General features: G+C 44.1%; 1 protein-coding gene across 3 annotated transcripts in view; it reads right to left on the bottom strand.

Annotated features, from left to right (window-relative positions):
* Positions 1–13,020, bottom strand: part of ar (androgen receptor) — a 402,038-nt gene extending 389,018 nt beyond the window's left edge. For all 3 annotated transcript variants that reach the window (XM_068047213.1, XM_068047216.1, XM_068047214.1), the window contains exon 1: positions 10,235–13,020. In XM_068047213.1, the coding sequence (XP_067903314.1) occupies positions 10,235–11,649 (1,415 nt within the window). In that variant the 5' untranslated portion in view covers positions 11,650–13,020. The remainder of the gene's footprint in view (positions 1–10,234) is intronic.
* Positions 13,021–13,252: the final 232 nt, after the last annotated feature.

Here is a 13,252-nt window from a genome sequence, read left to right on the forward strand (position 1 = left end):
ACCAGATCTAGATAGCAAGAAATGGGGATGGGGGGGTACAGGGGGAAAAAGGAGGCAGGCACTCTTCTACACCATTCCCTGACCTGGCAGAAAGTCTCGAACAGCATCTCTATTTTTTTTAAATCATTCATATCTCGTAGTGGGGTGAAATGCCTCTGCTAATTTTAGCAAAAAAAAAGTCAACTAATATAAAACAAAGACCACCACATTATGCAAACAACTTTTTTGCTAAAATGAGTGAACAAAGGACTTCCAATCTTCCCCAGTGACAATTTCAGCTTACTTACTGGCATAAGCTAACTGGTCATTATATATAGTTTGGATGCAATTTACTCTGATCTGCAAATTCCAGCATTGGTTTAAGCCAACAATTAATTTTCCAAAGTAGTGTAGCAAAAACAAGAACTTAGATAATGACCGGAATTAATTTATCTGTGTAGTAAATTCCAAATAATTGTATTGATTATAGAAGGTATATAAACAACACTCATACCAGAGTTGAACTCACACTACACTAAAGGAAATTCAATGGAAGTGGTTTCCTTCTGCCCCAATGTATCTGTGAGGTAGTAGTTAACATTAGTGTTTATACGATACTGATGTATGCACTGACACAGGTGATTTTACCTCCTGCTTAATGCACTGTGTATTATGTAAAGGAAGGTCTGTTTGGACAATGAAAACATAGTAACTGATCCCCACATGGGTCACTGCTCAGGTGCTAGAACAGGTCCATCATAGTATCCTTTACAGTTTCCTTTCTGTTTTTTGTTGTTGCACAGTGGCGCAGTGGTTAGCACCGCAGCCTCACAGCTCCAGCGACCCGGGTTCCATTCTGGGTACTGCCTGTGTGGAGTTTGCAAGTTCTCCCTGTGTCTGCGTGGGTTTCCTCCGGGTGCTCCGGTTTCCTCCCACATGCCAAAGACTTGCAGGTTGATAGGTAAATTGGCCATTAGCAATTGCCCCTAGTATAGGCAGGTGGTAGGGAAATATAGGAACAGGTGGGGATGTGGTAGGAATATGGAATTAGTGTAGGATTAGTATAAATGGGTGGTTGATGGTTGGCACAGACTCGGTGGGCTGAAGGGCCTGTTTCAGTGCTGTATCTCTAAACTAAACTAAACTCTAATATTAACAAGTAACAGAAAGGCCGATGGCTAGTCTGAGTGAACAGGCAACCAAGAGGGTACCTCTGTAAACAATAAGGTTTGAGGATTGTGAATTAAACAGCTGATGGACTGAGAAGGGGTAAATTCATGTCACATCAGGTATAGAAACAGAAATAAAAGGCTGAATTTTGAGGCCCACTGAAGTCAGAAAATACTGGTGCCAGGCGACATGTCAATTTCAAGGCACCAATCCTGGTGCCGGCAATAATTACCAGGACAGAGGGAGGACGGGACAGGAATCCAACTCTCCTCCTAATTGAGGGCAGTTAAACTAGTTAAAAAGCTCATTAAGAGCTTGTCGAAGGGGGAATATTTAAAGGGGTGAATGAGTTTTAGAAGTTGTCAATTTCTGCACAGCTGGGCGGCACAGTGGCGCAGTGGTTAGCACCGCAGCCTCACAGCTCCAGGGACCCGGGTTCGATTCCGGGTACTGCCTGTGTGGAGTTTGCAAGTTCTCCCTGTGTCTGCGTGGGTTTTCTCCGGGTGCTCCGGTTTCCTCCCACAAGCCAAAAGACTTGCAGGTTGATAGGTAAATTGGCCATTATAAATTGTCACTAGTATAGGTAGGTGGTAGGGAGATATCAGGACAGGTGGGGATGTTTGGTAGGAATATCGGATTAGTGCAGGATTAGTATAAATGGGTGGTTGATGTTCGGCACAGACTCGGTGGGCCGAAGGGCCTGTTTCAGTGCTGTATCTCTAATCTAATCTAATGAAGGGAGATAGGTACACAGTGGGGAGCCAGTCAAGGCTGCCCCAGGACATCACCCCGGCCCCATAAGAGGGGCAAAGGGGAACTTGGTAATTAGACAATTTGGTGCTGTGCAAGTGGCAGGGAGAGTGAGCAGTCAGTGCTCGGGCATCGAACGGGTTCTTGGCATTGTGGGGGCAGAAGAGGAGGGGGAAAGGCTGGCAATCACAATAGGACAGCCACTATCTAAAAGGAAGGCTGCAGCTGGCATTGGGGGCACGACTGTCAGATTTTAGGCCCAGTGGCGATGAGGGGTAACACCATCCACATGAAGGGCAGAACCGCGGGCATCAGGTGGGCATGGGAGAGAAAAAAGGAGCAGGAAGGCAATGGAGGCCACACCCTCAACACAGGACCTACCACAGGAGACGGAGCTACTGGAGATGACCAAGACCCACTGCTGCAGGAGACTGCGACCCTCCAGGCAGATGGTCACTGACATCTGTGCCCTCGTCGCCAAAGACCTCACAGCACTTGTCACCATGCCCCGTCAGTAGCCTTGACCCTCTTTGTTTTCAAGGATCAGCATGGACCTTGGTGACATCTCGCAAAAAAGCTGCACACCATTGCATCTCATTGGTCAATGATGCCTTCTTTGCCAGAGCTGGACAGCACATTCATTTGGCAATGGACACAGCCTCAGAGTGACACAGGACTCTGTCTCTATCCCTGGATTCCCCCAGTACAGGGCATCATCGATTGCACATGTGGCCATCATGGCACCCAGTGAGATGCATCAACAGGAAGGGCTTCCACTCCCTCAAAGTCCAAGTGGACCATAATAAGAGCTTTCTCCATGTATGCGTTCACTTTCTTGGCAGCTGCCATGACTCCTTCATTCTCTGCCAGTTCAGGCTGCTTCAGGTCTTCATTCCAACCCCCAAATTGTATCAATGGATCCTAGAGGACAAGGGAAATCCCTTGAAGAGATGGCTACTGACACCTCTACAGGAGCTCCAGACAGGGACAGAGGCAATACAACCAATGCCACCTGCTCAGCAGCACAACTATTAAGCAGGCCATTGGGCTTCTGAAAATGTGATTCCGGTGCCTGGACCAGTTGGGTGGCACCCTCCAATACCCTCCTATAAGGGTCTTGGTCACTGTGGTTGTCTGCTGCATTTTCCATAACATGGCCCTCCAGAGAGTGTGGACCTTCAGGACAATGAGGCCCTGGAAGGAGACACCTCACTGGGGGAGCAGCAGGAAGAGGTGGTGGAGGGAGATGACGCTGAACAGAGAAGTGCCCCTGCTGCACAATGAGCTGGCCTCCTCCTGTCACCCTCCGGGAAGAAGACCTCCCTCCTCTCCCTCACTGCTTCCAGCATTAGATCCGTGTCAGCATCGATGAAATGAGGGTCTTCCCTGCCCTTGGTGCCAGATCTCTGGTTCCTCTGTGACATCTCACCTCCCTGTGGTGCAGTAGAAGGATTTGGCACAAATCAGAGATCCCTCCCTCAGGACAACAAGCAGCCTCAGTCCCACACTTCGTCTGACCTGCCTTGCTCCCAGCCCCACTGGGTCCAAGGGGACAAGAAACCCATCTCCATATCAATTAAGGGCTCATTCCCATGAAAATCTAAACTTTAATGAGTTTCCCAATGGAGGCAGGTTTCTGACCCAAGAACGGACCCGGCTCCTGTTTCCTGCCTCCATGGCGAAAATTAAGCACAAAGAGAGGGAAAGTACAATTGAATTGAGAGGAGAGACAGAAAAGGAAAAGGAAAAGATAATTAATTTAGAATTTGACATTTTTAAAGCTCCCCAAAAAGTTCAAAACCTGGAGGAATGAGACTCCACACTGTAATAGTTAATTTTTGATGACAAAGAAGGTGACCGACAGGCATTTACATCGTTAAAAGGGTGCTTACGCTTGTAATTACAAGCCATAAATGTCTGCAGAGGGTTCAATTCATATCTACCTTGCAAATACAGCAAATTTAAGCCTTTAAATGCATGTCAACAGTGAAGTAGACAGCAACGCGACAATATCAGGCAGCTATCGGCTGAGCAGCACAACTCGGACAGAAACTTTTGGATATATGCATTTAATATGCATCTGTTCCTGGTCAGATTTTGCTGAATAAATAATGGCATGCACCATTAGCCTCACCATTACTTTGTCAGCAAACTCTGGCCCATTAACTTTTTTGGTACTTCATGTTTCTGTTCAAATGAACGGGACAAAGTGCTATTCAGGTCACAAAACTAAAATCACGTATGAGTTCAGCTTTGTAACACGAATGTCAGTTTGTCCCATTAGATTGATTAAAAACATGAAATAGCTGCCCTCGACATCAAGGCAACACTCGATCGAGTAAAGCACCAAGGAGCCCTAGCAAAATTGATGTTAATGTGGACCAAAAAGCCCTCCAGTGGCCGAGGTCATACCAGCACAAAAGAAGATGGCTGTATTGGTGAAAGCCTATCATCACTACAGGAGTTGCTTATGGAAGCATCCTCAGCCCAACCATCTTCACTTGCTTCATCAATGACCTTCCTATCATAAGTTCAGGAGCGGGCCTGATGACTGGAGTGTTCAGCTCCATTGGCAACTTCTTCGATAATGATGCAGCACGTGCCAAGCATGGGCTGACATCTGGCAGGTAATAGCCATCTCAAGCAAGAGAAAGTCCAGTGACCTTCAATGGCACAACCTTCAAGCCCTTCACTATCAACATCTATGGAGTCACTACTAGTCAGCCATATCAATACCATGGCTACAATAGCAGGACAGAAACTGGATAGTATCCAACAAGTGCCTCATCTCCTGATTCCTCAAAGTATTCCTACCACCTACAAGGCTCAAGTCATGAGTATGATGGAATACTCACTCATCTAGATGCAATACCCAAGATGCTCAACAACATCCATGACAGAGCAGTTTGCTTATTCAGTGTCCCTGCCACAGAACTCAATATCCACTTTCTCCATCCATCAGTGCACTGTGGTTATTGAATGAACAATCTACAAGCTGGAATGCAACAACTGTACAAGAATACTTCAATTGCACCTCCCTCCACCACCAAGAAGGGCAAGAACAACAATGTAGTGGGAACACCATTAACTCCAAGATCCCCTCAAAGTCACACACCACGCTGACTTAGACATATACTGCTGCTCTTCATTGTCAACAGCTTAATATTCTGGAATCCCCTACCCAACGTAAGTGTAGGAGCACCGTCAGTACAAGGATTGCAGTAGTTGAAGGAAAAGGCTCACCAATACCTTCTCAGAGCAACCAGGAGTGATAATAAATGCAGTCTGGCCAGCATCATCAATATTGGGAATATCTAAGAAAGGCACAATTTTCAAATCTATGTAAAACGTCAACTCAAAGACAATTTTTTTAATGTTTCTGTAAACTCAAAATATTAACTTTTTAAACCTTAAATGGAACGGGCATTTTTCTGGAAATCTGTCAGTATAACTGATTTTATCCTTCAAAGATTTCTCATAAATTTATCAAAAATGGAATTATTTTCATTACTGCTGTCAATTAGGATTTTACAAAAAAAAAAATTCAACAGTGCCTTCTGTTAGTAAATGCATCAATCCAACTAATTATGAAAACTTCTACTGTTCAGATTAAGGAGTTGGCATCTTGCAATAATCCTTGCATGTAAACACATTGAACACTTCAGAATAACTAGCCATGAATAATTGTTCAAGCCAAAAACGTAAAGAACAAAGGATCTGCATTTATATAGCAGTTTTTAATCTTTCAGAAACATCCCAAAGCACTTCATATGCCATGAACTGTAGTATGTGTTATTTTGTAGTCAAATACAGCATCCAGTTTACATGCAGGCAGTTCCCACAAACATCAATGAGTAATCAATTAATCTGTTTTTGGTGATACTGGTTGAGAGAAACATTAGCCAGGACACAAAATTTCTCGCTCTTTGAATTGTGCCAAGAAATCTTTAACCTCTACTTGAATCGTTGCAACTATAAAGTCTCAATATCATTCCTACAACCGAGGAACACAAAACTGCATGCAGTGCTTTAACTGAGGTCTTATAAGATTATAGTTAGGCTCATAATTATCTTTTGGCTTTTGTATTCTATACCACTTGTGACAAAACCTAAAATTCCATTAGCTTTTGTTGTAGTCTTATCAATGTGAGATGCTGTCTGCAATGTCCTGTGAAAATGTAGTCCTCACTGCTGCTCCACAGCACCAAGCCTATTTCCATTCAGAATATAATAACTTTCTTTCTACTGGCATTAAATTTCCTCTGCCACTTTTAAGTCCATTCCATCATATTTTCCATCATTATTCCATCATGGTCTTCTGAAGAATTAACTTTATCTCCTGTTTCTGTATTAACTGAAAATTTACAACATTTCCTTTAGGCCTACATCCAAATCACTGATATGGATAGTGAACAGAAGTGGAACCATAACTGAACTGTGTGGAAAATCATTTCCAGCCAATCTAAAAAAAAAACCGCCCTCGACTCCTACTCTGCATTCTCCTTTCTAATCAATTTTAACACAGTTTGCCATCCTTCCCCAATTCCATACCTCTTAATCTTCTCGAGTAATTTCCCATGTCTTCTTCTTCTTTGGCCTTCTTGTCTCGAGAGACAATCAGTAAGCACCTAGAGGTGGTCAGTGGTTTGTGAAGCAGCGCCTGGAGTGGCTATAAAGGCCAATTCTAGAGTGACAGTCTCTTCCACAGGCGCTGTAGATAAAATTGGTTGTCGGGGCTGTTACACAGTTGGCTCTCTCCTTGCACTTCTGTCTTTTTTCCTGCCAACTGCTAAGTCTCTTCGACTCGCCACTCTTTAGCCCCGCCTTTATGGCTGTCCGCCAGCTCTGGCAATCACTGGCAACTGACTCCCACGACTTGTGGTCAATGTCACAGGACTTCATGTCGCGTTTGCAGACGTCTTTAAAGCGGAGACATGGACAGCTGGTGGGTCTGGTACCAGTGACGAGCTTGCTGTACAATGCGTCCTTGGGGATCCTGCCATCTTCCATGCGGCTCACATGGCCAAGCCATCTCAAGCGCCGCTGGCTCAGTAGGGTGTATATGCTGGCCGCCTCGAGGACTTCTGCGTTGGAGATATGGTCCTCCACCCGATACCAAGGATTCTCCAGAGGCAACGAAGATGGAATGAGTTGAGACGTCGCTCTTGGCTGACTTACTTTGTCCAGGCCTCGCTGCCGTACAGCAAGGTACTGAGAACACAGGCTTGAAACACTTGGACTTTTGTGCTCCGTGTCAGTGCACCATTTTCCCACACACACTTGGCCAGTCTGGACATAGCAGCGGACGCCTTTCCCATGCGCTTGTTGATTCCTGCATCGAGATACTGGTGATAGTTGAGCCTAGGTAGGTGAACTCTTGAACCACTTCCAGAGTGTGGTCGCCGATATTGATGGATGGAGCATTTCTGACGTCCTGTCCCATGATGTTCGTTTTCTTGAGGCTGATGGTTAGGCCAAATTCGTTGCAGGCAGCCGCAATCCTGTCGATGAGTCTCTGCAGACACTCTTCTGTGTGGGATGTTAACACAGCATCGTCAGCAAAGAAGAGTTCCCTGACGAGGACTTTCCGTATTTTGGTCTTCGCTCTAAGACGGGCAAGGTTGAACAACCTGCCATCTGATCTTGTGTGGAGGAAAATTCCTTCTTCTGAAGACTTGAGCAGCAGTGAGAAGAAGATCTCAAACAGTGTAGGTGCGAGAACACAGCTCTGATTCATGCCACTCAGGATTGGAAAGGGGTCTGGTAAGGCACCGCTATGCTGAAATGTGCCTTCCATATTGTCATGGAATGACATGTGATACCTGTCAAAAGGCTTTCTTAAGGTTCATGTACTCAAATATCCAATGCATTTCCACTACCTCCCATATCTGTTAGCTCCTCCAAAAATTCAATGGGGTTTGTCATGCTCAATCACTATACTGGCTACTTCTATTTTTTGTTTATCTAGATGGTTGGTAATTTCATCCTTAATGAAAGACTCTAAATTCCCTCATAAGTACAAAATTAAACCGGACTGCGCCATCACTATTGGTAATCTGATTTATCACTTGGTTTTGATCAGCCCTATCAATGAATTGTCAGCTCACTTCTTACAAACTAACTCTGAACATTTTGGGTCTTTTTGTGGCTTCTCTGGATAGGAAGTTTCTCAGTTTGACCCCGATCTCCTTTCCTGTTTGGACTTGGCCAGTCAGTTTGCCAACTGAACCAGCTATTATCCTTACAACAGTGGATTTTTGCCAGACAACCTTATGCTGTGTACACAGCAAGAACAAAGTTTCTCCCGCCATTTTGTCTGAATACCTACTAGTCATGTCCAAAATGAGATAGCAAGTTACCTATAACCCAGATAATTATGCAGAACAGTTTCAATGGCTGGGTCATTTAATTCCAAGTCAGTTCATTAACATACCAATCCCCTCTGTTTCAATGTCACCAGTCTACTTCTCTATGTCAAAGTGACAGGAAGGATGCTGGACCATTTAAAATGAGCCTTTAAAATCCTGAACCTGAGTTTATATCATAAACATATTTATTTATTGATACAGCACTGAAACAGGCCCTTCGGCCCACCAAGTCTGTGCCGACCATTAACCACCCATTTATACTAATCCTACATTAATCCCATATTCCTACCACATCCCCACCTTCCCTCAATTCCCCTACCTATACTAGGGGCAATTTATAATGGCCAATTTACCCATCAACCTGCAAGTCTTTGGCTGTGGGAGGAAACCGGAGCACCCGGCGAAAACCCACGCAGTCACAGGGAGAACTTGCAAACTCCGCACAGGCAGTACCCAGAATCGAACCCGGGTCGCTGGAGCTGTGAGGCTGCGGTGCTAACCACTGCGCCACCCCTTAATTGTAACTTAAACTGAAAATCCCTGAGATCACAAACAATAATCCCTCGTCATGACACTTTAAAAAATAAAATTGGTTCCTTTTTTTTGGATAGGAATTTTTTGGCAGACTCAGTGTGTGTTTTATAGTGTTTTAAGTGTTTGTAAACTTTGAGACAGTCACTGAAAAGCAATCATCGTGCTTCATAGCCTTCTGACAGACACTTTTCCATATGCTAGATGCAAGGCAAATGCAAAAATGATAGAGAGACATATCATAAAGCTGCCAAAAAGAAAAAAATAATTATTAATTTCAAATTACAGACCAGCAGAGTCTGATTAGTTTTTCTGTTACTAAGTATACTAGCAACTGTAAGCCAGTTCTATGTTATGGATTAAGATCTGCTTAGAAACAAAATAAGACTGACATTTCTTTCAGTCAGCCAACTGTGTCAAAAGATCCTCACCCCCATGGCCGGCATGGCATTCAATCTAGTACCAGAACTGCAAAAAAAGTGATCCAGCGAACAGTCCCAGCCACCGCCCCCCCCCCCCCACCCCACCCCATTTGAATGGTCATTTTTTTCATGAATCTACCACTGCACATCATCAATAAAATTCATAATCAAATCGCTGTACTAAAACTTCCAGCAAATTTAATGCATTTCATACCATTAACAGCTGCAATCTTTGTCAACGTATTGTTGTTTAAAATTTTTTGTATTTATATTCACCACATAATTATTCATTCTTAAAAAATACGCAGTAGAAAAGTTTTGTATGTGAAAGCACATTTTCCTTTGAGATGTGATTGTGGTTCAAGTGCCAGTTACGGTAGAGCTAGCCCTGAACTTGATGTTATTTAGATACAAGTTTTCTCAATGTAAAAACCTTTCACTGCTCACAGTGCAATATGGAAAATTTCCCACACACACAAAAACACCAAGTCTGCAACTTGTCTGCATCTCCTAGTGTTGTCCTGCTATATCCAGGCACAATCAAGGCGAGATATTCTACTTACACCTTGCTGGAGTTACTGAAGTAATGTGACCACTGTGAATTGGAATATATTTTAATTCCTTATGTTTATATTGCCGAAAGAGCTAAACATTCATGCTAACTCCAAGACTTACCAAGAAACCCTAATATTTAACGTTGGTATGGTTTAGAGAATTTCATGCATTATTTTCAACAAAGGAGAATGTTGGAAGACAATAACTGCTGAGGCAGCAGGCACATCAAATCAAACATAATGAAACATATTCTGTAATGGTAGCTACTATAGACACATTAAAGCTAAGGAGAGTTTACATTTTTATTATTCATATATATTTTCAGAATGTTGGAAAATGGTTATCTTCAATCATGAACTTCATAATTCACATCTTCATTTAAGCTTTTTACAATTATCAAATTTGTATACCCAACTAAGTATCACCTCTACCTGGCTTATTCAGTTGGCACCGGCTTACCGTATATTGTAGTATCCGTCAATCCAGCTATCCATTTCACTTTTAATATGGTCTGAAGTTGGATGTGGCACTCTATCAAGTAGTCCGCTTGAGTACCATGATTCAGATGTAATGTTGTCCCGAACTAATAAATCATTTCTTGGATATTCAGGAGAACCACCATAGTCATTCTCAAAACTCCCCTTCTCAACATAACACCAAGATGGCGTGGATCCATAAAGTGGCGTGGTTGTGCAGTTTGTGTATCTGCACTGAGGAGAAAATACTTTGCGGTTGTCCATGATGTTGGGTTCTTCTATTTTAATTTTAATGCTTGTAGCTACACCAAACTGGGCACGGCATGAGTTGCCATTAGTAAGGTCACAGTTATTGGCATCTCTCAAGCCAGCTCTATCTGACAGGTTGTACAAGGTGCTTTCTTCAGAGGAAGGCCGGTCATGACCATAGTTACTGGGAAACATTCTGTCAAAGTGACACTGTTTATGATCCTTGTCAGTATAATCAGTCGCCTGACTTTCACCTTCAATGGATTTGGCTTCTTGGGCCCTGGTGATACATTCATTGGCATTGGAGTCTTCAACTAACCCACTGCAAATTGCTTCCCTTCTTGCATGAGCTATTTCATACTCTGTGGAATATACACTGTTTTCTGACTCCCCAGGTCCCCCTCTATTGAGTTCAGCCCCAGCTTCCAGCCTGTTGGCTAGCCTCATATTTTGGGAGCCAGGGCATGGGTTGTCAGTGGGAACTGCCATCGTGGTGTCGATGCCAATGGCTGTGTTACTGTTAGTGGGAGGGAAGGAGAACATACAGTCTCTCTTGCTCTGGCTGCCGTTGGGACCATACGGCGAGTGCAGTTCCCCCAGCTCATTGCTGTCGATGTTGAGGCCCATGGAAACCGAAACGGCTTTGCAAAGCTCCCGGGCAGTGTCGCTGGTCAGAGAGTAAGAACAACTGCCGCTAAACTCGGTCTCTGGGGGATAAACCCCGCCCAGGTCGCGATCTTCGAAGTCAGCGGCGTCATGGCCGTCGCAGCGGCAATCCCTTCCCTTCTCTCGGTCGGGACAAACGTCGCCCGAGGCGTTAAAGAGCGTCCGGACGACGAACGGCGGGTGCCCGTAGCCGCCAACCGCTGCCTCCTCCTCCTGGCTCAAGATGGCGGCGCTCTGCCGGCACGCGGCGTCGTAAAAGGCGCCAAAACCGTTGCCCTCGGCGCGCTCGCGCGGGGCCGCGAGTTCGGGGGTGCAGGGCGTGCCCGCGCACGGCGGCTCGGCGGCGCGCAGCAAACTGCGCTCGCGCGCGCACGCCGCATAGAAGACACTCTGGAAGGCCGCCCCCTGCCGCTGGCGCTGCATGCCTGCTGCTTCCAAACTGGGCGGCGCGTTGTAATTCCCATACAGGCTCTCAGTCTCCATTGTGTCTGCTTGTAATTTGTGTTGGGATTTTTTTTTTGCAAATTACTTTTTTTGGGGGGGGGTTACAATACAGGTATTGACTGTTTACTTCCACAATGCATTTACAAAAGTAAAACTGGCAAAGTTGGAAAAAGAAACAATGCTCAAAATCCCGTTACTTGATTCATTTTTTCCTCTTCCTCACTTGCAATTATATTAATTTTTCATAGCTCACAAAAAGATTTGAGAATACCTGCACAGTTTTATTGCATTCAGTGAGAGTTACCAGCATTACTTTTCTCCACGCATGGCGATATACTAAATTATGGGTTAAATCCTTTCATTTCACGTCTGAAAAAAAATTTAACGTTGTGCAATCCCATATATTAACTCCGCCCTACTTCTCTCACATCCGTGACACGCGATTTGCACTGCAATCGTGTATTAGCGTCCTTTTTCCTCCTTTCGAATTACTGCAGTCGGTAGCAGACTTTTAAGAGACACTGGATAATTGATAGGTAGATTTTTAATTTCAATTGCACAATGATTTCCCAATTGCAATTCCAGCAGATGTTGTGTGACAATCGTATTCTTGTTTTAAGTGATAAATGCTGGAATTAAACCTGTTCCGCTCGAACCGGTGAAACACCGTAGATGGTTAGAAATGCTCTGGAAGGCAGATCCCGCAGCTCAATTTCTGTGGTTGCTTTCGCTAACAATTATTTAGAAGCGGCCAGAAGTAGACACGTAAAGTACACACGATCCGCTGTTTCCAACTAAAAAGTATGTCAATTCGTCTTTTTTTTTTTGTCGCCCCAGTTTCAAGTGAAAGCGAACAGAAGCAATCTATTCCCGGGAATAGGAGAGTCACGAGCTGAAAACTGGGCTCCCAACATGTGGGAGCGAAAGTAAAAATAGTGATCACAAGCTTTCGCCGAGCTCCAGTAACATCAAGTTTTTCTGAATTGTTCACTTTATCGTTAATTGCACAAATACTTACTTCCAATGCAATGCAAAGTACAGTTTGGGCTACAGCCTGTTGTTAAAAGCACAGGTGAAGTATATTCATCCAGCAAACAGCCATGAAATTAGCAATGTAAAAGAATCGCAAACTTTTCTGTCCCACTTTGCACTCTTCAGTGATTCAGCACGGCTCCGGCAGTCTGATTCCCGTCGCAGCCTTGGATTTGTAAATTATCCCCTCTTCGACGATAATCACACGGCACTCACTTTTATTTTTGCTGTCTCCGATTTTAGTTATCACATTGCAACCATTTTGTTAAATTCAGATTTGCATACTGCGATACCAGAGCACCGTGCCTTCTCTCAGCTACTGAATGTATCTAGCAATTCAAAGTGTTGACGCTACGTTTTGAGACCTTGGGGTTTGGCCAAAATAGCTGCGTCAATCAAAAGAGTGTATGTGTGAGTGAGAGAAGCGAGCACAATTTATAAATAAGCGCCGAGGATATATTAAAATTATATGGTAGGCGGTACTGATTTCTTACAGATGTTGTTATTTCTGATTTGTTGCAGATTTGCTATTACATTATTTGTAGACAACGTTGACAATATTCCATACCGTGCAATCTTTAATTCAAAGAAAACCAACAGGTCTCAGAGG

Source organism: Heterodontus francisci, chromosome 15, assembly GCF_036365525.1.
Source record: "Heterodontus francisci isolate sHetFra1 chromosome 15, sHetFra1.hap1, whole genome shotgun sequence".
Taxonomy (NCBI): domain Eukaryota; kingdom Metazoa; phylum Chordata; class Chondrichthyes; order Heterodontiformes; family Heterodontidae; genus Heterodontus; species Heterodontus francisci.